The sequence below is a fragment of the Phlebotomus papatasi genome, chromosome 2 (genome assembly GCF_024763615.1).
Source record: "Phlebotomus papatasi isolate M1 chromosome 2, Ppap_2.1, whole genome shotgun sequence".
Classification (NCBI taxonomy): Eukaryota; Metazoa; Arthropoda; class Insecta; order Diptera; family Psychodidae; genus Phlebotomus; species Phlebotomus papatasi.
In genome coordinates, this window is record NC_077223.1 from 111441265 (window position 1) to 111467617 (window position 26353).

The following is a 26353-nucleotide window of genomic DNA, read 5'->3' on the forward strand; positions in this document are numbered from 1 at the left end:
AGATTAACATCCGGGGAAATTTTTAAACCGTAAGATTCATAAGTTACATATTTTTTAATTCAACAAAATCAAGTTCATTGAATTGGTTCCGCCACAAATCGATTAAAAAGAGTTCATTCAGAAATCTCTGCTCAATTGCGTCACTCTCGTGTGATTTTTTTTTAACAAAATCAAACTGCGAAAACCTATTCCTTCTCAGACATGGGAAATTTTTAGCAGAGGAAGTGACCAAAAATGACTACATGAGGCATTTTTCTCCTCATTTGGTCCATGCCTAATAGTAATTTTTGTTCTTTGACGATCACGATTGTCAAACAAGTGCCTCCAAACTTTATTATATTTCAGGTGAAATTTACTTAACATTTTGCACATTGACATCATTCGCATTTTGCATGTTGATTTTAGCTGGCTTAACCAATCGTAATGGGAAAATCCGATTAAATCCAATTACATTAGAAAAAAACACCATTCTTGCATGGGTTCTCTAAATAGAACAACTCTGCTGAGAAATTGGGTCAAAATTCTTTTATCTCTTGTGATGTAACATCAAAAGCATTGTATATGGCAAAGCAACTCAAAAAATAGTGATAAACACGGATAAGCTTATGATAGCTAAGATTCTTTACCAAGGAACCTGGGTCCAATTGCACCAGATGAGATTTCACCTTAAACCACAGAAGCTGAGATTGTAGTAAAGAATCTTAAAGCTAAAATGTGAACGAACAATAAGAATAAGAGAAGTGCGAATTGAGTAATTTTTCACTTTTGCTTGAAGAAGTACCTCTTCGTCAAATGGCGTAATCTTTAAGAGTAAATTGACCTATGATTAGCAAAAGAATTTCACAATATTTATTCATTGATTTACAAGCAGCGCAAGGGATTACCTATAAAGAAAATCAATGGCGCTTTCACTTGCACAGGAAGCCCTTTAGGTTTACCGGTCAAATGACATCATTTTGAGCGTCGCTCCTGAGTTTGACTAACACCTTAGTTATTCCACTGCAAGTCACACACACCTTTTATCATTACAGCTATGCTAAACAGTGAGCAAACAATGACGACAAATTATCACGCTAATGCAGATGAACAAAGAATAACGCTTGATAAGAATCTCGGAAGATTTTAAGCAAATAGCCAGAGGGGTTTCCCGGTGTTTTGGGATGTCAGAAGTATATTTCTGGAGTTTCAGATCATTAAAAAATTTACGGGAATTTTTCGAGGAAACAATAATTATTATGCACAAACTCAAGGAATTAAAGTAGAAACTTCAGTTCGCACTTTTATGATGGGCCAAGAGCCAAGATAGCGAGAAATTAATGATAACCAATCTTTTTACATCTTGTGTTAGATCCGTCAGGGATCAGTAAAAGAGGATTCTCATATGCTAACACTTGGTACGCCCTTAGGAGAAATCGGCGTCGTTCTGGGAGACATCTATGACGTCAATTTAAATGCCAACGAAGGGTTTAACCGTTGGGAAGAATCTCGTGCTAATATTGTATCAAAAGTAGAAAACTATTAGTTGCGATTTCATATGCGATTTTTCACAAGACAACAATTTTTCGCTTATAGGTTATAATTCTTGCGAGGACCAGAATTGCAACCATAAGACGGAATATTTCACTTTGAAATTAAGTTTTTAGTAAGACATTCGAGTTCTACCCTGACTTATCTGTGAGTGATCTCTAAAAGATCCACTCTGTTACGCCCGAGGATGATCTTATGGAGGATAATCTTCTTATCTGATTCCCGGTAATTGAAGAACAACGAAGTAGAAATGCATTAGTGAAGTAAATAAAAGTCTGCAACAGGAATTCTGGTATTTTTCCTAGACCTAGAAGAGCAAATCTTGCCGTCCCTTCGGTCATTGGTCAATTGAGGGTAGTTGCGTGGAGTTAGAAGTTTTTGCCCTGCACATATAAAATAAACCCCTAATGAATTCAGCTTTTGTCACTCTTGACCCGGATGAATTGGAAACCTCAATAAAAAGCTCAGCATTCCAAAAACATCTATGCTAATAAATACACTGACGACAGAGACAAATCAATTTAAAGATTAGATCCAATTTTGGAATAATAAATTCCAATTTCAATTGGAGTTTTTTCTGCACGTTGAGTCAACTGCCACCACCAGCCATCCAAAAAAAAATACACACCTCTAATTGGACCGTAATATTGTATATTTTTAATATTCACCTAAATTGAATTTCTACAAGAGCGTCAAATCAGAAAAAAGTATCTAAATGTAAACATTCCACAATACAATCGTCACAAGAGATTTTTCTCAACAAAAAAGAGCCGGCAATTGCTGACAATTCTGTGAATTCATTGATGTGGGACGAAAAGTGGAGATTAAGCATGAGGTATCAATTGGAAAAATAGCTTGGGAATAAATAAAGACCATTTTCTTATTGCTCTCAATGTTCTAATTTTGTGGATCAAAAAGATATCTCACGCAACAGAGAGCATTTTATTATACAAAATTAAAATTACGTCGCTCCTCTTTTGCGATGGATCATTCATAGTTTTAACTCTCTTCCAATGAGACAAAAAGACAGAAAACCACGAGATCATCACTTACAAACATCCTGCTGCCCATAAAAAAATGTATGAGACAAATGAATAGCACCCACGAGAGGAAAGTCTAAGACTTACCTCCAAAATTGCCTGCAGTGATCCATGTCACAAATAATTTCGCACATTTTGGGCATTTTTCACACTCTCCGCAAAAAAAAACGCGTAAATCATATTTTCACCCAAAAATTGATCGCAAATTATCCGATTTAAATATTTGTCTTAACCACAAAAAAAAAACCACAAAAACCAATCAATGAGAATCTTCCAAACTACTCCCCAAAAATCAAATTGTTCAAAGAAGATAAAATGCCGGAACGAATGGTCATTAAATACCTCCAATTAACATTACTACATAAATACCTAAAAAATGTTTGTAAAGACGAAACAATAAAATTTTATATTATTTGTGCAATAGTGCGTCAGTGGAACATCTTTAACTTCGTAAGATCAGTCGCACTTTCTTATCGGAATCCTCAAATTTTCGTCAATTTTCAGGGTTTATTTGCAATTTGATTGTCACACCTGTGAACTGATTTTGATATCACTTATGAGTCTCATTGAAAAGGAATAAAAATTTTAGTGAAGAAAATCACATACATATATCATCACTTTTACGGTCTTATTGCTCGATGTCGTGATCAAGAGGTTTCTTAAAAGAATTCCAGATGATTTTATAATTAATATGTACTCTACAAATTATTCAAAAATTGAATTAGAAAAATATGTTTTCTAAGACTTTTAATTTTATTCTATTATACTGAACTACAATGACTACAGAGCATTTTTTTTTTATAAAATAATGCTTTTTGAAAAGAAATTTCTCTTAACACTATAACCAAAAATATGATTCTTTTTAAAAAGGAAATTTTTGACGAAAATTGCTTCCAATGTTTAGAAACCATAAGGGGCAATATTTTCTTAATGATAAAATAATTTAAGTTTTTTTATCTTTTTGATTATAATCTGAAGGCAGGACACAAATGTCCCTTCCGGGAGCGTCAGTGGAATTGGATTCAACATAGAATGAAAATACTCAGTTTTCTAAAACTTTCGGTTGGACGCCTTCCTCTTTGGCGACTGAAACAATTTGTTATCAGAATTTCGTTAAAAATATAAATGGTACACCAATTAGTTAGGCAGAGAAGAAAGTTGATACCATGTGTCCTTATCACAAGAGAGTCAAAAAAGTACCCAAAGAACTACTTTTTTTGATCACAAAAACTTATCTTTCTACTTATTATATATGCAGCTTTTTGCAAATAATAGGAATTTGAAAACATTTCAATTAAGTTAAACTAATGTTTTCACAACCTAATTTCTACACTATGTAAAATTTTGTTGAATTATATTTCAGTGTTTAATTTACTGGTTCTGATTAACCTATTAGAAAGTTATGACTAAGTGATAACCCTAAAATTAAATAAAATCTCGTGGCAATACCAATTTAGGCAATTTATTAGATTCATTGTGAGAAATTTTGTCAGGTGTGTTCTTTCAGCTATTAACACCTTTGCTAAAAATATTGATTATCAAACAATTTTCCACTCAATATGTCTTCGAATATTACAGATTTACACATTTCTAGGATGTTATCATTCAAATGAACGCAATGCGATAATTGCAAGTGTAAATTTCTTCTATTATTCCATGGATCATTATAGAAATTTCAGTTGCTACAAAACTACAGAATATTTGTGGATGTCCGAGATTATCCGGATAAATAAAGCCTCAAAAGGTTTAGGCTCTGCACATGTCGCCTTTTAAGGGGTTGCCAGCCACCCTACAACGTTTATGAACGAGCACGTTTTACTCGAAAAAATTCCACACCTTTCATTGTAGAAATGTGGGCGGTTTATTTTTGTCGTGTAAGAATGTTTGTATCCCTTTGACATTCTTTTATTTTTATGCTATGTCATTTATGCATAAAAACTATTGAGCTTGGAGACTTAATTCAAACATTCTAAAGCAATAATTTCAAAATTAAAAAAATGCATTATCATTTTGAGGAATTACATGAAAAATAGAAAACTCTACTGTACTTCTTCCTCTATCATTTTACAACAATAAAAACTCACGAAGTATCATCATATAAATATTTAAACTTCACCAAACCGACCAAGACTTTTTTGCACTGTAAATCTAACCACGTATTGGTGTGTTAATTCTACACATACTAATATGCCAATTTACTATTCCCACACATAACATATAAAAGACTCGAAATTCACTTAATACACTTCAGTGTAAGAAATGCTTTCGTCGCGAAATAACTCGAGCTTTTTTATGAGAGAGTGCTTTTGTGAATTATAAGACTTTAGAAGTTTCTCCACAGAATCTTGGATAATATTAAACTTAATGTGAATAGTGATAGTAGATATCGTGACACAATTGTGTAATATAGAGGGAAGTGAAAAGACAATTAGCATCTTATTCTACGAGACGATATTATCCAATTAACAGACTCAAGATAAAAGTATTTCGCAATATTTCTTAGCATCTCTCAGCAATTTTTCAAATAAAATTATTTCGTGAAAGATATTAGCAGGATGGATACAAAAGATTTCAATAAGTATGGCAAAGAGATGATCGACTACATCTGCAATTATATGGAAAACATTGAAACGCGAGATGTTGCACCAAAAGTTGACCCTGGATATCTCAAAGAATTAGTTCCATGTAAGTGCTAAAAGAAATTCTCACAACTTTTAAACACAAGAAAAGGAGATAATCAAGATTTTAAAATGAAATTGTGATACTGTGAAACGTTTTTCCTGCAATGTGTTTACATAAAAACCCCGTGAGGTGTTTTGGAAAACATGTCTGAGCCGACGTATCTATACAAAAATATCTCAAGAAAATGTGATTGGTTAATTAGGAAAATCACGTAAACTCCCCCAATCACCTAAAGTTAAAATGTTTAGTTGTAAATTGAGTGTGAAGTTCAATTTGGCGATGAGCTAAAAAATTGAGAAAGAGTGCTGAAAGGAGTTCGGTTTAAAATAATAAATACATTTTTCACCACTCACGAGTGGTTTAAGAAAAAAAATCAGAGAATATATTTAGGAATGAGATTTAAGAACAGGATCTTAATCAACATGTGAAAATCAATCAAATTCTTGTTATATTGCTACTTAGTGAATAAACATTTCAGTTTATCATGATTATTGGCTGAGTACAATTAATTATTACGTAAGAATCCTACGTAAAAAAATAAATGAATAAGTCTTATTAACACTGCGACGACGATCCCAAAATGAAGTTATAGAACTTAGTACTATAGAAATTAGCAAATACACCTTTTATAACTTAGGAAAAAATCAAGAACTCAAAATTTCCATCCCATTCTTTTTCAAACGCAGTGAATACATATTTTTCACTGTTTTACACTCAAATCCAAATTGAATTTATCAAAAAAAAAATCAAATTTGAGCAATAAGTCAGTTCAGAACGTTCCCAGTAGTGAAATTTTAGTAAAATTCTGAAAAACCGAAATTAAAAAGTATATTCCATCTTTCTACAACTACATTGGATACTTATTATAAATGTTTAATGTTTTAAAAATTTTATGAAGTTTTTGGTTCTTCAAAAAATATCATCATTAAAAATCATGTTGCATCTGTTCAAATTTTCAAAATGTTGAAAAGGAAATTATAATTTTTTAATCACATAAACTTTAATTTAAACAGCCGAAGCTCCACAAAAAGGAGAAGACTTCAAAACCATCCTGGGCGATATTGAGAGCAAAATAATGCCAGGTGTTGTTCATTGGAATCATCCGTATTTCTTTGCCTACTTTCCCTCCGGAAATTCTTACCCTTCTATCTTGGGTGATGTCCTCAGTAGTGCTATTGGATCAATTGGATTTTCATGGGTAAACCACAAATAAAGAACAAATCGGTAAGTTCAAAATCTAAAATCTTTTCTGATCTTTACAGGCTTCCTGCCCAGCTTCAACAGAACTTGAAACTATAGTCCTAGACTGGTATGCCAAAGCCTTAGATTTGCCTGATTTCTTTGTCAGCGATAGTCCAGGGAGTAAAGGTGGAGGAGCTATTCAGGGATCAGCATCCGAATGTGCTTTGGTCTGTATGATTTCAGCTCGAGCAAGAGCCATCAAAGAACTCAAGGGAAACAACTACGAGATCCATGACAGCGTCTACTTGCCCCAGTTAGTAGCCTATGCTTCCCGAGAAGCTCACAGTTCCATCGAGAAAGCTGCCAAAATGGCCATCATTAAACTACGTATTCTTGACACAGACTCTAGGGGTTCATTCCGAGGAGAAACCCTTCGAGCTGCCATTGAAAAGGACGTTAAGGACGGACTGACTCCATTTTTTGTTGTTGCAACAGTGGGAACAACGGGGGCTTGTGCTTTTGACAATCTTAAAGAGATTGGTAAAGTCTGCCAAAACTACTCTAACATCTGGTTCCATGTTGATGGAGCTTATGCAGGGAATTCGTTCATTTTGCCAGAGATGAGACAATTTAAGGAAGGGATGGAATACGCAGATTCTTTCAACACCAATCCTAACAAACTCCTCCTGACAAACTTCGACGCATCAGCACTTTGGGTGCGAGATGTCATGGCACTTAAAACTGCCCTCACCGTCAATCCACTATATCTTCAGCATGAACATGCCAGTGCAATCGACTACCGACACTACGGTATCCCATTAAGTAGACGCTTCCGTTCCCTCAAACTCTGGTTCGTGTTCCGATCATACGGCATTACCGGACTTCAACAGTACATTCGGAATCACATAGCCCTGGCAAAACGCTTCGAACAACTTGTACGTTCAGATGAGCGTTTTGAAGTTAGGAACGATGTGCATTTAGGCTTGGTTTGTTTCCGCTTGAGACAATCGGACGCAACTAACAGAGACCTCTTAGCAAGGATAAACCATTCGGGGAAGTTCCACATGACTCCAGCTATGGTTAGGGGAAAGTACGCTATTCGCTTCTGCGTGACATACGAACACGCCAAGGAAGAACACATAGGTAAATCAATAGCTTAAGATCTATTGCCATAATTCTAACTGAGACTGAGGATTTAATCCCATTCAAAAATGTTTTATAAATTAGTAAACATTAGTTTGTCCTATAAAACGAAGCTGTATAAATTTAAAGCTTAAAATCTGCTGAAAAGAGAAACTAAACAACAATTTTCTTAGAGTTGTATGGTATTTTCACTGAAATATTAGAACTTTTACTAAATTCTACTTCTTCTTTTTCATTCTCTGACCAATAAATTAAAAAAAATAATAACCGCAATTTCTCTTTCCGACTTCGTAATGAGTATGACTAGATATTAAAATTACACGTTACCTGTATCATTTTTCACGAAAGTTAGAAAGAATATTTAGTATGCGCTCAAATGATCAAAAGAATAACTTGAATGCCGCAGATAAGGCCTAATAAAAAACGGACTAAATAAAGTTGTATTAGATGAATCGTTACTTTTGTCAAATTTTAACCTTACGTTGAAAATTTTTCACTGGAATTCTCGAAAAATTCTCCGAATAGCACAATGCATTATGAATCAACTTGCTTTTGAGAATTCTGGCTATTCATTCTATTTTCGAGTGTATTGACAAAGCCACCAATTCACAGATCACAGGTCAAACAACCATTCTAAAATTTAACACTGCCACTCTATCTTTCATAGAGATCACACCTCTGTTTATTCTCAGTCTCTCGCAAAGACATACTTTTGAACAGCCAAATATTTATCCCGAAGATAAACCAATGGTAATTTGTATTTTTTGTGTTGTTTGCAAATTCACAGATTATGCATGGCAGGAGATTAAAGCATTTGCCGAGGAATTCTGTGAAGCTGAGCATATTGAGAAGCCAGCACCAATTGCCGCCAAGAAGCCTCACAAAAAACTCACGAGGAAGGCATCGGCCAGGTTCTCCTTTACTCGCAGTGTTTCCAGGGAAATATACGAAAGGCAATCGAGCATGTAAGTCCTAAGCTTAAACAAGAACGATTTTCTGACTTCAAATTTTTCTAACATAAAAATTCTACAATTTTCAGATCCAACCTTCCGGATGGTTGTACGCCTATCATTGTCCTGGAGACGGACGACATTCTCAAGAGTTTGCAAAAGGCTACAAGGAAGAATTTAGAGACGAAATACACAGAAACAGATAGTACGGATGAAGTTAGTAATTGAACAGCAATTTGCATCAAAATTACTTTTTACATTTTTTTCCTCTTTTTTTCTCTCTCCCCACCCGATCCTTTTTTTCCGCAAAAAAAGGACAAACGAATTATTAGGTTAAAAGAGTGAAATGCTGGCTATGTTCACGACATTTTCCATTCTGTAAAATCTTCCCACTTGAAAGAAAAACTATTTATTTATCATGACCGTTCATCGTTCCTCTATAAGACCTATTTTTTATGATTTATTTTTTTATAATCTAATTTTTTTTACACAAAACTGTATTTGTAATTTATTTTTGTTTTGTGCTCATGATGACTCTAAAATTGTTGTATATATAGTGAGTATATAATGCAAAAGGATGCTTATGTATGACAGCGTAAATTTGTATCAGATGATAAATGAAAGATTGTATTTCTTTATTATATTCAATAAAATATCAGTATTTCCAATTAAAAAAAAAAGTGTTTTTTAATCTAAAAATGTAGAGATCGTGGTTTAATTCCGATAAATAAAAGATAACGAGCCTTATTCTCCTATTTGCCAAATAAAATTAAGTTTTGCAGTCAGTATTTCATGTTCAATAAAAAAAATGTTTATAAGTAAAATAATCATTGGTTAGTAAAAACGTTGAAATGGTCAGTAAAATTTAGTTTCAGTCAGCAAAGATTTGTCAGTAAAAAAAAACAAAAGAAATAGTCAGTTAAAAGACCCTTTTTATTAAGTAAAAACTTAATCTTCGAAAAAAAATTCCACTCAATACAGTTAAGATAATTAACCCTCTAACAGGTAATGGCCTCTACACACTAGAGAAATTTATGTCCATATTGAAGCAAATTCCCTACGCTTGTGTAGGAAAAGCAGTTCAATATGGACATAAATTTCTCTAGTGTGTAGAGGCCATAAGACCGCCTCCAGGCGGTCTTCACAAAAATCACATTTACAGCGACAATAAAGATTTTATTTACTTAAAAGTGCTATAGTATAGTGTTCTCGGTAATAGTCTTATAAACATCTCTTGAAAGTTTGAACTCATTTTGACTCTTCGTTTTGTTGCTATTCCCAGTTTTGTGTGACAGGTCAGAAAAAAAGCAACAAAAAATATTTGTGCAAAAAAACTCATTTCCAATTTCCATAAAAATACCGATTTAAAGTTATCTGACTAAAATAAATTTATTTTTTACTGAAAGATATGTCATTCTACTTTGTATATTTTGTTTAAAAAATTTGAAAAAAACTAAAAATGTGAATTTTAGAAGCAAAAAGAGTTTCAAAAAAAATTTATATTTTCTCATCTAGCGCCTAAACTAAAAGAGATAACGAAGAATGGATGGTTTTTTCGACTCTATTGGATCATAATTATCCTAGAAAACATTGTTTTAGAACTTTTTTTTTGCATATTAAAGAAAACACCGTTAGAGGGTTATGCCCAGAGCACAATAACCTTTGTTTTGTAAACATGTTTTTGATATTTCAGTAAGAGTGAATGAGATCTGATTCTAGTCATCTCGCTCACTCTCATAGGAAATTTGAAAACATGTTTACAAACAAAAGTTATTGTGCGTTGGGCATTAAGCATCAAGTGATAGCATAGAAAACAAAATTTGAAATGAAAAAAAAACATGAAAGGAAAACAATCAGGCCAAATAAATTATTAAAATGGGATGTTTTATAATTAATATATTCGCAATAAATCTTCAAACTGTCTAATCTAAATTGTAAAAATTCATCTTGCAAGGACAATGAGACATGTTCAAAAATATATAAGATGTTCCAGTTGTACTTGTACTTAACATTTAGCAATCGACTGTTAATTTGTTTTTAGCGGAAACACGAGGATTCCCCTCCCACTCATTTTTCTAGGTTATGTCAAAGAAATTCCCTCGAAAACCCATCATTTTATAGTGAAGAAAATAATAAACACAAATTCCCACATTTCATTTATAGTAATAAATATTTATTCTTTCGTATTATAATGAAATATATATTAAAACTTACCTAATTTTCTTGAAAAACTATGAAAATTCACACTGAAACACAAATCCTGACGCACTGTTTGTGTAGTACTAGACCAACTAGAGGGCTCTGCTGCTCGATATATCGAATATCGCCGCGATTATTTTCCCAAAATGTAAACAAAAACAAATGTTGATGGTGAGACTTTTGTATTCTTCGATTCCTATATAATTTTAGAAGTGAAAAACTCCATAAAAAGTTTATAAGATGCCCACCTGGCAGCAAGTCCAATCCCAGTTAAGAAATTCAAACAATCCAGTGGTTTTCTTTGATGTTTCTGTTGGAACCACGGTAAGGAATTGCTAACCTTCCTGAAAGATGAACATTGTTTTCAAATATTTAGGGATTTTCTTTCAGGAAATCGGTCGGATGATCTTCGAATTATATGCAGATGTTGTGCCCAAGACAGCTGAGAACTTCCGACAATTCTGCACAGGAGAGTACAAGAAGGAAAAGGATGGAGTGCCTCTGGGTTTCAAGGGGGCAAACTTCCATCGAGTTATCAAGGATTTCATGATCCAGGGAGGAGATTTTGTCAATGGCGATGGAACTGGCGTAATGAGTATCTACGGAGGAACATTCCCAGATGAGAATTTCAGTCTCAAGCATGATGCTCCGGGACTGCTGTCAATGGCGAATTCCGGAAAGGATACAAATGGTTGTCAATTCTTTATAACTTGCGCCAAATGCAACTTCTTGGACAACAAGCATGTGGTCTTTGGGAGAGTTTTGGATGGGCTGCTGATAATGCGAAAAATTGAAAATGTCCCAACTGGACCAAACAACAAACCCAAACTTCCGGTGACGATTTCTCAATGTGGACAAATGTAGAATTTTAAGAATTTTATTTTAATAAATATCAATTGTGTCTAGGAAGAGAGTTTTGGCGTGGTCAGGAGCTTTTGAAGCCCAGGACATGAGTTTTGATAGTGGGAGGTCCATATCTGCATTGTGCTTCCCGGATAAAAGCATCTTCCATCTGGCGGACAATCTGGTCAAAGAAGATATTGGAGATTTGCGAATGGAGGGCAGATTTGAACTCAAAGGCTACGTGGAAATCAACTACGCAAGACTGGGGGATATCCTTGAGGCCCTTACTAAAGCGCCAAATGGTCAGGAAGTAGCTGAACAGCCTGCCATCAACGCATTCGGCTTTGATAAAGCGGGGTCGGTTTAAAGTCACATTCGAAGTGTATTTCTCACTAAAGGGAGGAAATCCAATAATCAGGTCGCCCTTCAAGAACCCCTCTCGCTTTCCATAAACATGAGACTGTTTGCACCAGGGTAGAAAGTTCTCGTAATTCTCAACGTCCGCTACGACCGTGTAGAGCTGTTCCTCTGTATATCCAACAAGTTTTTTCTTCTCACAAATTTTCCGACGACTTTTTATCCCATTAAAAAGCATAAACGTCCGGATAATGGGCAAAACGCCACTGAAAACAAAAAAAATGACCCTGAAACTATGTTTTTTCTAGGTTAAGGTTACAAAAAACAAACAGCTTTTTAACCATACCCTCTACTTGATTTTTCCAAATTCAGCATTCTACCGACACCAATGGATCCTCCGCACAATTTCCACGTCCTGACTAGCATCTCAAAAACTTTTAACCACGCAAAAACTTAAAAAAAAGATCTCAAGGAAACCACATCGAGATTTTCTTGACAAACAACTGACAAACGCAGTCAGCTGATTGTCAGTCGAGGGCGAAATTTTGTTTGTACTTTGGATTTTTCATGGCAGGATGAAAATCATTGTAATTCTTGTAATTTGTGGCTTTTCGTGGTTGTGTGATGCTTCAAGTGGAGATCGAAGTCCCTACTATCAAAATTGTGTGAAAGTTTGCGAATCGTCTAATTGCACAAAAGGTAATTTCAATGTATTTCATAGTTGCCGCAAGTTGGATTGATATCAGTCGCCAAGTAGAGTTGATGCCTAGTAGGACAATTTCTATCTAGATAAAGATGATCATTTTTAAGATTTATGCACACATTATTTTTTTATACATTATTTTTCGTAAACAAAATTATTAATATTATTTTGTCAATCGACTTTTGCTAATTAAATTTGAAATTGTACCGACTTTATTTTTGAAAAAAAAATCTTAATCTTTACAGAAATAGGCTAATTGAAAGTGCGTACCTTTATTATAACAATTTTTCAGAACTTAAAATTTGTTCTGTATACTTTTGATTTATATTTTTGTTTCTACGTCATCAAAAATCTAATCGATAATATGCTAAATAACATTCGAAAAACAATTCAGAGAAACGATGGAATTACTAATAATTAAAGATTTCCATAAAAATTATTTCCCCTAATAATATTACAGAAGAATTTAATTTATTGACCTTATTATAGTTATACTTATTATAGTTGAAAAAAAAAACAAAATAGCATATGTTTCAAAAGCACTTTCAAAAATATTTGAAAATTAATTAATAAAGAATTCTTAAGAAATTCACCTAATATAGTTACGAAAAAGGACACTAAAAATTGGCATCCTCTACTCGCTGCACGTACTGACATGAATTTCGTAAAGCTTTGTCCTAGTGTATATAAGTAGATTGACTTGAAATGTAGAAAAATCTCAACATGTTATACTATAAATTAATAGAAAGAAAAAATTAAATGATTAAAATTTCGAGATAAATGGAAACACTGAAAATAATGATTTTAAATGAGTAAAAACAAATAAGCAGTAATTTATTCAAAATTACTAATTTGAATGATTAAAATTAAAATTAATCAGCAAAAAATTAGAAGTAGGCATTAAAGATATATGGTCAAAACCAAAACTTTTGTAAAACTGGGTTAGCAATATATTTAAATTGAGCAGTAAAATATTAAAAATGTGCATTAAAAATATTCAATTTTAAAATCAATGGAAACTCAGTCAGCAATTTCACTTAATTACAAATTTCTCGGAACAAAAACACAATTTTAAGTTGTTGGTTAGTTTTCAGATAAAATAAGTGAAACATGAAAATCTAAATTTTTATGGCGCTGGCACACCTTTTCAATTGAGTGAATTTCAACCGATTGAAATTTTATCTCTTACTCTCTCAAACTGAAATCAGATATGGGTGTCTCTTTCTGTCAAATGAAATTTAAAATTAAAATTGAAATTTCATTTGACAGAAAGAGACACCTATATCTGATTTCGCTTTGAAAGAGTAAGAGGTAAAATTTCAATCGATTGAAATTCACTCAATTGAAAAGGTGTGCCAGCACCATTATGATTTATTTTTAAATTCATATATATAAAATTTATATGAAATTAAAAAAAAATATTGTAATTTTCATTAAAAACTTGTTTAAAATTTAAACTTGATTTCAGGTTGATTATACTAGTTTTTCTAGCAGAAAAATTCAAAATTTGCAAACGAATTTAAATTGATTTAAATTTGTTATTGACAACATTTTTCTTTTCCACTGATCAAATTGACTATTTTTTCTGTTCATTTGAAGTATTTTACGGTTTAATTCATATATTTTATTGCTCATTTTTTTTGCCACTTCAAATTTTCATTGGCCATACTAGATATTTTTACTGCACATTTTTATTATTTTATTGTTAATTTTAAATAATATTCTGTTAATTTTTAATATTTTTCTGACCATTATTATTTTTAATTTTTTATTTATTAATTGTTTACTGACTAAATTTAAGTTTTTCTGCTCGCTTTTTCGGAACTTTTAAATTTAAAATTGTTTTGACTTAAAGAAAAAACTTAAAACTTAATTAAAGAGAATTAAGAAAAACTGAGGACTTGTGAGTTGTAAATGGAGTAAGCATAGAACCTCTATGAACAAGAGAATTTTTTTTGGTATAGTGGAAAACAAACTAATTCTGTGGATTCCCCAGAAAAAATTCTTAAATTTTGATCATAATTTTTCGTTAAAATGCAGACCTATTTCCCCTGCTAATAAGTACAGTTGATTTTCTTTATTAAATAATCAAAGTCTAAGATCTCTAGTATTCATAACTTTAATTCAAGCATCAGAGTATTTGATTTTTAGGTAAAATGCAATGCAACCCTTCAAAACTTTAGTGTGACTTACGCTACTCTAGACCTTGTTCAAAGTTTGTCAAAAAGACGAAAGACAAAAAAACAAAAAGGCAAAATTTCACACATTTCTCATATTTTACATGGAAAAATATTCTTTTGACACACTTTTAGTAAGATCTAGGTGGCCGCCGATTAGACAAAACTGCGTATTCCGTATGAGAGAACATCCTAATCACAAACTTTTCTTGTTATATTTTTTCAAATTAGGTGCGCTATGTACAAATTAAAAATATACTTTTAAAAATTGCAAAGTTTAATCTCAAAATCTCTATATTCGTTTTCGGTGAAGTTTTCGAACATAAATTTCTGATCGCTCTATGATGCAATTAAGAAAATTTTCTTTACGTTAAGGATGTTCGAATTTAGAAATTCAATCCAGTATAGCTTCATTGAACTTGATTTCACAGAGCACAGGACTGATTAGAAAACTTAATTCCTGTATAAGAAAAATAACAATGTGTCTTGAAATCCGACTTGCGGAGAGCTCTAGACGCTCTATGAGATGTTGTGCCAGGATTATTATCTTAATACTGTTTTGAAATCTACAGACAGGGAAGCTTTAATAAGAGTCATTGAACTATTAAAAATTGATATGGTCGGCACTTAATCTATTTAAATTCTAAAAACTTCCATGCATTCCGTAGATTTCGTATTTTGCAAATAATCCCACATATGAATAAATTGCTTGTTGAATTTTACATATATTTAAATTTTAGAATTAATTTACATTAATCAATGTGGTTACTTTTTGCATTAACTTTCTTATGCCATTAAGACTGTTATTATGCCAATCTTTTACCGCTATATCTATATAACTCGGTACTGTGCCTGTTACTGTACCAATGCTCAGTAATACCGATGAGACCTAGATGGATTCGTTAAACATTGAAATGCTTCAGTACTAAGGTTATAGCAAATAGATGTACCATGCTTTTTCTGCTTTTGAAAATGTTATCAGGAATGCATATTTTCTAAATGATTTTAGTAAGAAAGAGGTTTATAACTCAATTTGCTTAGTTTGATGGCAAAACCGAAAACGAACCCTCAACTTTATATAAGTTTGTGGTTTTGGTCTTTGCTTCTAGACGGCTCTGAGTTTCTGAAGCCAGATCTTCAGCCAGTGCTTGAACGTCTATTGGTCTGGTCTTGCCACGATGAGTGCACTTACGAGTGCATGTGGAAGACTACTAAGGCGTTTCTGGAGCGCAACTGGGAAGTACCCCAGTTCCACGGCAAGTGGCCCTTTGTGCGTTTTTTAGGTCTCCAGGAACCTGCCTCGGTGGTGTTCAGTCTGGGCAACCTAGCAGCTAATCTCTATATGCTACGCCAGTTTCGGGCACGTGTCCGCCGTGACAGTCCCAATTACTGGCTGTGGCATTGTTTTGGAGCCATCTGCTGCAATGCCTGGCTTTGGAGCACAATATTCCACGCTCGGGATTTTCCCATTACTGAGCTCTTTGACTACGCTTTTGCGTATTCAATTGTGATAAGTTCTTTCTGCTGTGCTCTTCTGCGTTTTCTGCATGCCAGGCACTTCGTGATACGTCTCCTCGTGGGAGTTTTTTGTGCATTGTTCTTCATGAATCACTTCGCTTACCTAAGCGTAGGACGACTGGACTACCGCTTCAATATGCAGGTTTGTTCCTACATTTGTGCCTATTAGAACTTAATATAAAAACTTGAATTGGTAGGTCAATGTGCTTACTGGAATTCTCGGAGGAAGCTCCTGGTTGATCTGGTACATTTGCACTAGAAGCAATCGTAAGTACAGCTGGAAAATCTTAGTTTTCCAAGTTCTAGCTGCAGCATCCCTATTGCTGGAGCTCAATGACTTCCCACCGCTTTTCTACACATTCGACGCCCATTCCCTGTGGCACTTGGCCACAGTTCCTCTCACTCTACTTTTCTACAGCTTCCTCATTGACGACTGCACTTCGCTTAGAAGGGAGAAGTTCAAAAAAGAGGAAGACATGAAGAAGCTTCTCTAGTCAAGTCAACGATGTTCTTTCGTTATTAAGTATTTCGTGCAATTACTGCCAAAATGTATTTAGGGTTCTTATTAAGGATAATGTGTGGTTTGTGTTTTTTTTAAGTACGAGAAGTGTAGTTTGTAATATTTCATCAATAAAATCAAGAATTAAAGGATATTTAAAAATAAAACGTGTCTAATCTATATTTTATGAGATATTATGGTCGATCTGATAGTCGATGAGATCTTAGACAGGGTGCTTGTAACTCTGAATGCGTGAAAATTTAATTGTGACTTCAATTTTGGGGATAAAGAAACGCGTCGAGCCAACAGACAAGAATAGTTCACTCAACGCGATTATTTACCCTCAAAATTCAACTCACAATCGAACTCGAACGCATTTCGGGTTGCACTCAATTCGAGGGTTTCGAGATCACCTGTAAAGAATCTCAGCTACTATAAGCTCATTTGTGTTATCACTGGTCATTTTACATATTTTTGTCTCTATCCCAGTTTGGGTAAGTTTTAAAAGAAATTAATATAATCACTTATAAATTATACTAAAGTAACACAAAAAATCACAAATTAATAAAACACAGTATTATTTGCATAATTTATCTTGATTGTTTCTTTTTATTGAAATCTCATTTTGGGGGTAATTAGAGGGGTTGATTACATTGTTTTTTTTTTCAACTCTACAAGTGCTAAATGATTATTTGCTTCACTTTGCTACATGCTGTGTGTTTTTTTTTGTATTTTAATTAATTTACATTTAGTGCCCATTAATTTAAAGATTTCTTCGGTATTTAATCAGTGAAAGATTTTGTTTTCACTGCAAATACAATATTTTGCGATTTTTTCTTTTTAAGTACATTAAAGTTATTGTCACATGAATTCTAATAAAAAATATCCGTCCGCGCTTGGTTGACTAACAAGAAAATTCAATAAAATGTTTTTACTTGTGAGGAAAAAGTTTAAATTAAATTTACGGTAAAAGTTTTAAAGCATCGTGAAAGTTTTAAGCTGTGACTTTTTTCAGGAAACTAGCACAGTCTTTGTTAAAATTCAGCTTTATAAAGAAATTATATTAAAAAAATAATAAGTATTTGAAGTTGCAATACAAAATCTTAATCACTTCATTCTCAACATTAGTCCATTGATTTTAATCTATAACCATCATTTCTTATTTTTTTGTTTTATTTCTATGGTACAAATTTCAATTTGCAAATTGACACATTGGAAGAAAAGGGTTTCATTTACGAATTTATTTTATTCTCTTTCCAACTACATTTTTCTCTGTTCTAATACAAAACCAACTGCCCTACGTAATAAACTGTTTGATAGATCATTTTAAAAGTTTGTCTTGGCAATTTCTTTATTTTGAAGGTTTTTTTTTCTTAGTAAAATTTTATGTACAAGAAGGTGAGAATTGTTATTGTTTTTTTTTTCTATCCAATAGGAAAATGGAAAAGAGATGTCTATTCTTTGATTTTCCTTTTAGTTAAGTTTTTTATATAAGTTTACATCTTATTGATTTTCTTCAGTTTTTTCTTCTTTTATATTTTCATGTAAAAATATTAATGTGATTAGTGCTCTCTAAAAATATAGAATTATCTAAAGTCTAAAAACTGTTTTTCTTCATTTCATCCTCGTATTTTTAAGCTCTCTCCAACACACAATTTTTTCACTACGAAAATATAACTTTTCTAAACACATTTCACAAGTTCTTTCACACACAATTTTGCTTTATAAAGTATTAAAAAAAAACTTGTACGCAATAAAATTATCAACATTTTATTAAAGTCATAAAAATATTAAATTCTTCAATTTTATCGCTCTATTTATCGAGAAAAAAATAAACATAAACTTAAGGTACGAGAAATTGTTCAGAAAATTTTATTTTTATTAAGGTACGTTTTGCTGCCCCTTGCATACTATTGGGCAATATCTCTATTAAGCTCCATTTGATTTTACAACTTTGTGATAAATTTCTGAGATATTTATTTTCTTCAATTTTCACATTTTTTCTGAGCATCTATTTTGAATTTATGTTGCATTTTTTTTTTTAAATTTGGAAAAGTCACTTATTATTAGCACAGAGATTTATTATACTATGCAACTGTTTTGTAAATTTTTCAGCATTTTTTCATAGCTTAGGTACAATAATGTAAGAAATGCTCAACACTATAATTTTGATTTGCTTTTCCTTTCGTTTTTGCTCAAACCATATTTTGTTTTTGGTATTTAAAGAACCATTATTTCGATTCTACAGAACCGAATAAGCATTTTATAAGGAAAATGAAAAAAAGACGAAAGTGACGCATAATAAATATTTGACATTATCTAGATGTCTAGAATATTGTTTTCAAAATATCTGTCAAGAGTTCCTAAAAAATATTCTTCTATGCCTTTTAACCTTCTGCACTTGATTTTAAGTGCCTCTGATGTTGATTTAATAGTTATAGGGAATTATCGGCTGTTTCAGGACTTTCACTTATTTCCTTATAAAGAATTAAATTGGTTCAATAGAATGGGAATTATGATTACCATAGCACCAAAAAATATCAAAACTGATTCTCCCTAGATTACGGATGTAAAAGCAAATTAAAATCAAAATGAAGAGCTTTTTCGTCAATTACTGGACCCAACCAAGAAAAATCACATAACATAAAAAGCACAAAATGCTGTTGCATAATATTATAATCGAAAAATTGCAGTATAAACCAATGATAAGAATTAAAAAAAAAATCTAGTATTAATTGCGCGTGTAAAATAATTTCTGTTCATTAATTCAATCCATAAATTCGTAAATAAGTCACTGTATAACTTCAACAGAAGCAGAAAATATTAACTAACATTGCTCCTATTGTTAAATTCTTGAAATATTTTCTACTGCACAAGCGTTGCTCTATTAAGTTTTCATCTTTAATAATAATTAATATTCAATAGCGTTTTTCTTTGCCTCTAATTTGATATACCCAAATAACAGCATATTCGTGATAAAAGATTCAAAAGTCATCTGTGCTTGGATTATTCGACTTTGAAACAAGTTGCATTGAGACGCTTGAAATTTATCTAAACTAAAACGTTATGAATTTAACAATTGTTTATTTTGAAAGACGCTTCTAAAATCCAAAAACTGAAATTTATCAGTGGAAACTTTTACATTTTTAGGACATCAAACATTATTAATAATTTTCATGTTATAATCTGACAGCTTGAAATCAAAAAATAGTCTTTATCCCATTTTATACAAAACACAAGAATAATTCGAGTAGACCAACTTTCTCAAGTCGAATACTCCAACCATCAATATTCCCTAATCGTTTAATGCTGCATTGCAAAATTGCTAAATTATTGCAACTATTGTTCCATCTTCTAAGAAAAACCCTCCAATAGATTCTTTGACATGGAAAAATTCTAATATTACTATATATTATTTTTTTGTAATAAAATTTTTCCAGACTTTTCAAGGGTGAATAATTAATTTTTGTTTAATATAAAAAATTGGAATTATCTGTGCATTAGTGTAAACTGTAAACAGTCATCTACCATTTTGTAAGTTTCTGCCATAGAGAATTCAATTGTGCTGGGCCCTCTTACCCACCATATAGCCCTGCCATCTCTTAGCCGTCTGCTCAATCACAGGATCCCTGTCGATGGTTGTTAGCAAAAGAAGCTGATTGACATGGGTGACATGGTAGTCCCAGCGGGCAAGATTAGGCGCAATGCCAAGTGTAAAATGGCGTAGGTCATAACTTGTCCCGGAGCCTGTATCATATAGCAGAAGCATGTGCTTGAGGGACGTCATACCTTGCTCAAAGAGGGCTCCGGCTTCGGCACAATGCCCTTGTGGGGCTGTGGAGTTGAGATCATAAAGGCCCAAAAGGGAGTATATAAAACCATTGAGAACAAAGGAGGGTGGGGATGTTGGATATTCTTCATACCAGGCATATTTGCCTAGGAATGTAGCCAGAACCCCACCCTGATACGACGGCACCCGAAAGGGTTTAAGACCCTCAATGGCGGCCCGCAAGAAGCGAGTGTCGCCCCGGGAATGATGATAGGCTCGTGCTAGAAGAGATATTGCATGACCTTGCCCCATAGCTGAGTACCAACCATTAGGTAACTCTGCAAAACCTGATCCTAGGCGTCTCCTTACGGAATTTGCCCATCCTCCTGTTACAGGGTCTTGATGCCTAACAAACCACTCTGCAGCATCGTAAAAGTGAGCTATGTGCTCACTAGTGGACAGAGTGACGTTGTCAAAGGCGCCAGCGCCTACAAAGGATAACCTAGTAATGCGGACCTCAGTCCTACGTAGTTTACGTCTCTTCTCTCCACCAGATGTCACGGCTGCAGGTATACCTTTCTGGAGATCCACAAGCAGATCTCTCGTAAGGTGCCTCCATCCCATTGTTCCATTAGAATCCAGACCTCCCATCCCCAACCCATAATAGACATTCTCCTCCTGCACACTTAACATCAAATCCGATACAATATAGTGTATAATGAATTCCCTTTTAGTTTCCCGGTGTTGCAAACCAACCGAAAATGTACTATTGACTTTTAGCTGTATATCAAGGCTCAGCACAAGGTCCAGTACATGATCCATATGCAAACTAACTGCGCTATCCAAGTTTCCTCCAGTTGCAAACTGCACTACCATACTTCCAACCTTGTTATCAAAATGCCTCCTGAAAGCACTTTCCCTGGGGACATGCCACTCACCCCTATTTTTCTCAGCATCTTCAACCACTTTTCGGCGCGGTTCTGGCTCCGTCAGATTCTTGCTGTAGTGCGACAGACCGAATTGAGCAATTTGCGTGGGGTAGAAATATCCCTGACTTTCCCACTGGGTTGAGATGGGGACTCCTTCACTTGCTGAGATGCATTTCACGCGATCCCTCATCTAGAAAGCAAATTGCATGACATGAACCTAGTGATTTTTTCAACCAATTATTCACTTGTATGAACTCTCATAGGACTCATTTGCACGCAGAAATTTGCATTTATGTGACTAGGGGTTTTAATCATTTGGGGTGAGAATTTTTAATTTCGGATTGTAAAAACGATTGATTAATTTTCGGTAGAGAATGGGCATTTATTGTGATAAATGAGAACATGGAATTACCATCTATTTGACTTGAATAATTTTGACGCTATTGTGAGGCAATTGTTTGTAAATGCTAATGAAATAATAAATACAATTCAACACAATACAATTTTAAAAGATACTTGAGAATTAAATCATCTCAATTTTGTAAGAAAAGTATAGGTATTTGTCAATTATTTTGTGTCATATTATTAAACGTAATAATCTATATGGGTTAAAGCGCTCGACCGATGCTATTGTCCTGAGTTTGAATATTTGGTCCCTTTGCTCAAATTTTGAATCTTTAATTAACAAGAATTGTGTCAAACTTTAAATATCAAACTTATTAAAATACTTCTAGCCTAAAAACTAATTTTATAATCTTCAAAGGCCTAGTTAAACGGGGAAATTATACTTCGAAATCATATTTTTCGCAGCCAAAGTTGTGTTATCTGAAAATGTTTTGGCTAAAAGATACTTCCCATTTACAGGTGAATTTTGGCTCTCCAATATTGTCTTGGATAAAAGGTAAATGAAAATTTGTTTGCACAAAGAGTCGTTTATGTTCACAGAAATTCAAACTCAGTTTTCAGTTTTTAAAATAAATTTTCGCATAAGGTGGAGAAATTTTATGAAATAACAGATTTTCAATTTTTTTTTTAAATTCTAGCTGCGAATGAAACACAATACTATTTGCACAAAATGGCATTGTTAATTGAAAAATTCAAATTAAATTAAAAATTTCTATACTAAATTTTCTTATAAGATTGTGAAACTTTCATGAGATGCAAAAGCTATTAAAGTGTTATATGAATTTGAAATATCTCAATTTCTTAATTTTGAAATTTATTTCGAAATTGAGGTTTGGTATCATTTAAATTCGCCTGTGAGTTAGTCCTTTTTATAGAAAGACAAAATGTCTTTATTTTTTTTCGAGAGTCAAAGGTAACACACGTTTAAAGAAAGGTTCACAAAAAAATCAAAATTTCTGTATAGTGTTATAAAGGAAAGATTAAGAAGTTATATGCCGTTTACCCAAAGTAAATCTTCCAGGACAGAAAGATAATTTTCGCTGTTTTAGCTGGCAACTGCAAAATCTCTAAGAATATTTATCGTGTGGACAGAGCTAGATAAAATATTCCAGTCACATTTCTACAAGTTTTGCAAGAATCCTTTCTAGAGTATCTTCGTGATATGGAAAATGAGTGATTACGGGGTTATTTTCTGGGGTTATCTTCTTCGGGGGGGGGGGGGGGGGGAGGGGGGAAGAGGGTTATACTGCAAAATACCAATCGAGAGCATCCCTATGGAAGTATTGAATTTCTCAGGAGGGGGCTTCTGTGTTAAATCTCATGGCATGTCACAGAGACATTCACTCACCTCCACGTTGTAGTTCTCGAAATACATGAAAATGCCTCTGGGGTCGTAGACACCCTTCGGATAATTGACCTTTCCGTAACTGTGCGCCCAGTCGAATCTCGTGGTGCCGTCCACGGTGCTGAGGGAGCCATAGACCTGCCATTGTTGGGGAAGAGACAGAAAAATCGATGAGTATCTCACTCTTCTTTCGCACTGTCACTGCGTTAAGGGGTTGGGGAGTGGGTGGGCCTATATAGTGTTATTATCTCATGCAGAATTTCATACCCACGGAAATATTTCATGAAATGAAGAGATACTACTGGATATTTTTTTACGGGAAAACTTTTGATATAGCGACGAGAATTTGTTGTTCGCCATTTTGTTATTTTTTTTTGTATTTAATTAATCATATCTGTGATTTTAATTGGACAATTTCGCCCACAACGAGCTATTATGAAAGGTTCTGGTGAATTCTTTAATCCTTTAAGGATGAGTAGGACACTGATTCTTAAAGAAATGAAGCAACTTCGGAGTTCTTGCAACTCGAAATACTTGAAAATTCGATTGTGAATTGAGTTTTGGATGTAAAGAATCTCGTCGAGCCAATGTTATCCATATCTACCTCTGAAAACAGTTCTACTCATAGTCGAATTTTCAAGTTTTCGAGACGCAAGCACACCGAGGTGTAAAGAATTTTAGCTACCATAAACTTATCACGGCTTATCACTGATTTTTCTGACTATTAGGGCAAAGCATAACTTTAGATGGGAAAATATTTTATTTGAGTTATCGGTTACTCGCTAGTTCTTAAAGGGTTAATTCATAACCCTTGATTCATAATTAAGTCTATCTTAAATTTCTGATAGCACTCAACCTATGAGTGCAGTGGCAATCAATTTAATTCAAATATTTTTCTTCAATTAATGTTTGGTTGCAACTGCCGACTGATTTACCAGAATAAACTTATCAGATGAACAGTAGAAAGTTCTGAATTACATATAGTATGCGTATGCCAAAATCTGTATCTGTTTTATATTTTTGATACAATTTCAATTGTTTGAATTTGATAGTCGTTGCGTGAGGAAGAGGCAACAGGAACAAGCACATTGAGTTATGAGTATCAGCTTAGTCAAGATACGATCTGCTGACAATTGGGATTCATGAGGGAAGGACAAAGATTTTGCTGAATGATTTGAATGATTTCTATTCTAGTAGTGGTTTATCAAAGTTTAAAATGGTTTTAAAGAACGTGTCTTTATCAACCGAATGCTGGGGTCGCAGTTTGGTCCTGTTCGGCCTATTAGAATGGTCTGGAGTTTCCCTGAACCGATTCCATTGATTATGAAACGATAAGTATTTTTGATTCTCTTGAGATCTCTTGAGATCTCTTGAGATCTCTTGAGTGATATAAATCGATCTAAATCAGTTGTGAACCCAGTAAACGGCAAACTATGCGAGAGTACTTTTGATGTACTGTATCAGATGAGTTCGAGCATTTGACAAAGCATTCGACGCATTACCTACCACCCCCGTTTTGATGTAATATTTTAAATTCAAATTGATTTTTTTTATTCTTTCTTCTTAAAGAGTGTGGCTTGGAACCTTGTAAAGAGTTTACCGTCTTTATTTACTCTAAAATCATTCTTAATACATTTTAAAATGAATAAAAATATAGACATAGCTTTGGTGCCCTATTTCGGCCACCTTCATTCTCATAGTTCCTTGCCCTTCGGGAATTCTCCCAATATCTTTTTCACGTCATCTCGTTTGTCGAAGCCACATTTTTTGTTATTCCATTGCATTGTATAATCTCTAGAGTATGTAAAATCTAAAAGTTCATGGAAATTCGAGGAACAGAAAAGGTGGCCGAAATTGCAAGCTGGCCGGAATTTGGCACACTTACCCTATTTATTTATCAAATTTCCTGAATAAATTGTCAAAGTCGATAAAACGCATTATATTTGATCATTTTATTTTTATTCCAACCAAAGGCTACTATATTTTTTCTTTTATTTTAGTATCGAATTAGTAATTAATTTAGTATCGGATTAACATTTAATCCAGAACTGAGTACGTTTGCATTTAAATATAAATAAATATAAATACATTTACATAATATATATTATTTCTCAATTCACCCTAGGTTATCTGACAACTAAAAATTCAGTCCTTAAAACACAAAAAAATGAAATAGAAAAAAAATGATATTTCTGGTAAACGTATTGAATATCAAGGAATTTTCGGTTATCTTCCAAAAAGAAACAAACGTAAGTTTCATGAAATTTTTCATGACATGGTGGGTCTCTGCAAACAAATTCTAGAGGCCCAAACGGAAAGCGGGCGGATGGGTGGTTTGGGTGAGAATAAAGCACAGATAACTATTGATTGTGGCACCTCAAAGTATTTGTGCAGAAACGAAAAGGGCAAGTAGACCTCATCACCCTCCTTCCGGCAGCTAATTGTGTATTCCTGATTAATAAAGCAGTCTATCTCCTCCGTCTGCTCTGGTTGTTGGTTGCCTGGTCAAGTACCGATGAGGAGATTAGTAAAGAAAGCAAAAATCACTTCCTTCTAATTTAGATAGAATGTTTAGGTCACTCACCCGAGAAAGATCTCCTATCCCATTTGGGCACAAGACTCCGTCCGAGAGCAGAGTCCCCGCATTGAGTCCAGAGCGAAAATGTAGCCAGGACAATGAGACAGAGGAGTCCTAGGATGAACTTTAGATTGAGGCGCATCATGGTTACGCCTCAACCTGGACGAAAGGGTGTTACTCGGAATCTGGATTTCCCCGGAAAGTTCCACTCTCTCAGTCCTCAATATACGAGGGGAATGATAAATTAATCACTTGACACTTTTCCTCGTCCATCTCCTCGCTTTTCTTCTTCAGTCTGACATTTCAGCACCCCTCTACCACCTTTTATCACTCTTTTCAGGGACTTCTGTTGGAATATCCAGGAGATAGAGCACTTTTTCCGAGACCACAGACCTCTTTTTCACTAATATCAGTCAAAAACACAATCAAACATACGGAAGCACCAAGCTAAAATTATCTTTGGAAGCTTTACAACGTTTTATTAAAGTCACACTGAAAGAAACCGTT

General features: G+C 33.7%; 7 protein-coding genes across 15 annotated transcripts in view; 4 read left to right on the forward strand and 3 right to left on the reverse strand.

Annotated features, from left to right (window-relative positions):
• The window catches only part of LOC129800883 (ribonuclease P protein subunit p25), a 29300-nt gene extending 18483 nt beyond the window's left edge, over positions 1–10817 (reverse strand). The window contains exon 1 of one of the 2 annotated variants that reach the window (XM_055845612.1): positions 10739–10817. The gene's annotated coding sequence lies outside the window, so the exon portion shown is untranslated. The remainder of the gene's footprint in view (positions 1–10738) is intronic. The other variant, XM_055845613.1, reaches the window with a different exon arrangement.
• On the forward strand, positions 4817–9204 carry LOC129800876 (aromatic-L-amino-acid decarboxylase). Of its 2 annotated transcripts, XM_055845604.1 has the most exons (7): positions 4830–5049; positions 5112–5252; positions 6263–6447; positions 6512–7574; positions 8362–8539; positions 8614–8740; positions 8840–9204. In XM_055845604.1, exons 2-7 carry the CDS (start codon positions 5123–5125, stop codon positions 8867–8869), a joined length of 1713 nt encoding a protein of 570 aa, XP_055701579.1. In that variant the 5' UTR covers positions 4830–5049; positions 5112–5122; the 3' UTR covers positions 8870–9204. The 2 variants fall into 2 exon arrangements, with proteins under 2 accessions (XP_055701578.1, XP_055701579.1); XM_055845603.1 differs by having other exon boundaries at positions 4817–5252.
• Positions 10818–10843: 26 nt separating the features above from the next.
• Positions 10844–11628, forward strand: LOC129800882 (peptidyl-prolyl cis-trans isomerase H). The gene is made up of 2 exons (XM_055845611.1): positions 10844–11047; positions 11114–11628. Exons 1-2 carry the CDS (start codon positions 10964–10966, stop codon positions 11585–11587), a joined length of 558 nt encoding a protein of 185 aa, XP_055701586.1. The 5' UTR covers positions 10844–10963; the 3' UTR covers positions 11588–11628.
• Positions 11585–12453, reverse strand: LOC129800880 (coenzyme Q-binding protein COQ10, mitochondrial). 3 transcript variants are annotated; one of them, XM_055845608.1, is made up of 2 exons: positions 12270–12453; positions 11585–12210 (listed from the first exon to the last, which is right to left on the reverse strand). In XM_055845608.1, the coding sequence occupies exons 1-2, from the start codon at positions 12347–12349 to the stop codon at positions 11649–11651; spliced, it is 642 nt and encodes a 213-aa protein (XP_055701583.1). In that variant the 5' UTR covers positions 12350–12453; the 3' UTR covers positions 11585–11648. The 3 variants fall into 3 exon arrangements, with proteins under 3 accessions (XP_055701583.1, XP_055701585.1, XP_055701584.1); XM_055845610.1 differs by having other exon boundaries at positions 11585–12138; positions 12270–12452; XM_055845609.1 differs by having other exon boundaries at positions 11585–12189; positions 12270–12450.
• LOC129800878 (post-GPI attachment to proteins factor 3) lies at positions 12449–16987 on the forward strand. Its single transcript, XM_055845606.1, has 3 exons — positions 12449–12622; positions 15913–16463; positions 16519–16987. The coding sequence occupies exons 1-3, from the start codon at positions 12499–12501 to the stop codon at positions 16813–16815; spliced, it is 972 nt and encodes a 323-aa protein (XP_055701581.1). The 5' UTR covers positions 12449–12498; the 3' UTR covers positions 16816–16987.
• LOC129800871 (potassium voltage-gated channel subfamily H member 7) overlaps positions 12563–26353 on the forward strand; it is a 147739-nt gene continuing 133948 nt past the window's right edge. For all 5 annotated transcript variants that reach the window (XM_055845586.1, XM_055845582.1, XM_055845584.1 and 2 more), the window contains exon 1: positions 12563–12622. The gene's annotated coding sequence lies outside the window, so the exon portion shown is untranslated. The remainder of the gene's footprint in view (positions 12623–26353) is intronic.
• On the reverse strand, positions 17401–26313 carry LOC129800875 (D-glucuronyl C5-epimerase B). Its single transcript, XM_055845602.1, has 4 exons — positions 25853–26313; positions 25645–25769; positions 23272–23406; positions 17401–21708 (listed from the first exon to the last, which is right to left on the reverse strand). Exons 1-4 carry the CDS (start codon positions 25989–25991, stop codon positions 20377–20379), a joined length of 1731 nt encoding a protein of 576 aa, XP_055701577.1. The 5' UTR covers positions 25992–26313; the 3' UTR covers positions 17401–20376.

Excerpts from the sequence above, each read along its gene's own strand:
- LOC129800875 (XM_055845602.1), bottom strand. The coding sequence starts at position 25,991 with ATGATGCGCCTCAATCTAAAGTTCATCCTAGGACTCCTCTGTCTCATT. Across the intron at positions 25,770-25,852 it reads GGATAGGAGATCTTTCTCGG|GCAACCAACAACCAGAGCAG; the intron begins GTGAGTGACCTA and ends GTACTTGACCAG. Across the intron at positions 21,709-23,271 it reads TCGAGAACTACAACGTGGAG|ATGAGGGATCGCGTGAAATG; the intron begins GTGAGTGAATGT and ends TTTGCTTTCTAG.
- LOC129800876 (XM_055845603.1), top strand. The coding sequence starts at position 5,123 with ATGGATACAAAAGATTTCAATAAGTATGGCAAAGAGATGATCGACTAC. Across the intron at positions 6,448-6,511 it reads GATCAATTGGATTTTCATGG|GCTTCCTGCCCAGCTTCAAC; the intron begins GTAAACCACAAA and ends TGATCTTTACAG. Across the intron at positions 7,575-8,361 it reads CGCCAAGGAAGAACACATAG|ATTATGCATGGCAGGAGATT; the intron begins GTAAATCAATAG and ends GCAAATTCACAG.
- LOC129800878 (XM_055845606.1), top strand. The coding sequence starts at position 12,499 with ATGAAAATCATTGTAATTCTTGTAATTTGTGGCTTTTCGTGGTTGTGT. Across the intron at positions 12,623-15,912 it reads ATCGTCTAATTGCACAAAAG|ACGGCTCTGAGTTTCTGAAG; the intron begins GTAATTTCAATG and ends CTTTGCTTCTAG. Across the intron at positions 16,464-16,518 it reads ACTACCGCTTCAATATGCAG|GTCAATGTGCTTACTGGAAT; the intron begins GTTTGTTCCTAC and ends TTGAATTGGTAG.
- LOC129800880 (XM_055845608.1), bottom strand. The coding sequence starts at position 12,349 with ATGCTAGTCAGGACGTGGAAATTGTGCGGAGGATCCATTGGTGTCGGT. Across the intron at positions 12,211-12,269 it reads TTGGAAAAATCAAGTAGAGG|GGTCATTTTTTTTGTTTTCA; the intron begins GTATGGTTAAAA and ends ACATAGTTTCAG.
- LOC129800882 (XM_055845611.1), top strand. The coding sequence starts at position 10,964 with ATGCCCACCTGGCAGCAAGTCCAATCCCAGTTAAGAAATTCAAACAAT. Across the intron at positions 11,048-11,113 it reads ATGTTTCTGTTGGAACCACG|GAAATCGGTCGGATGATCTT; the intron begins GTAAGGAATTGC and ends ATTTTCTTTCAG.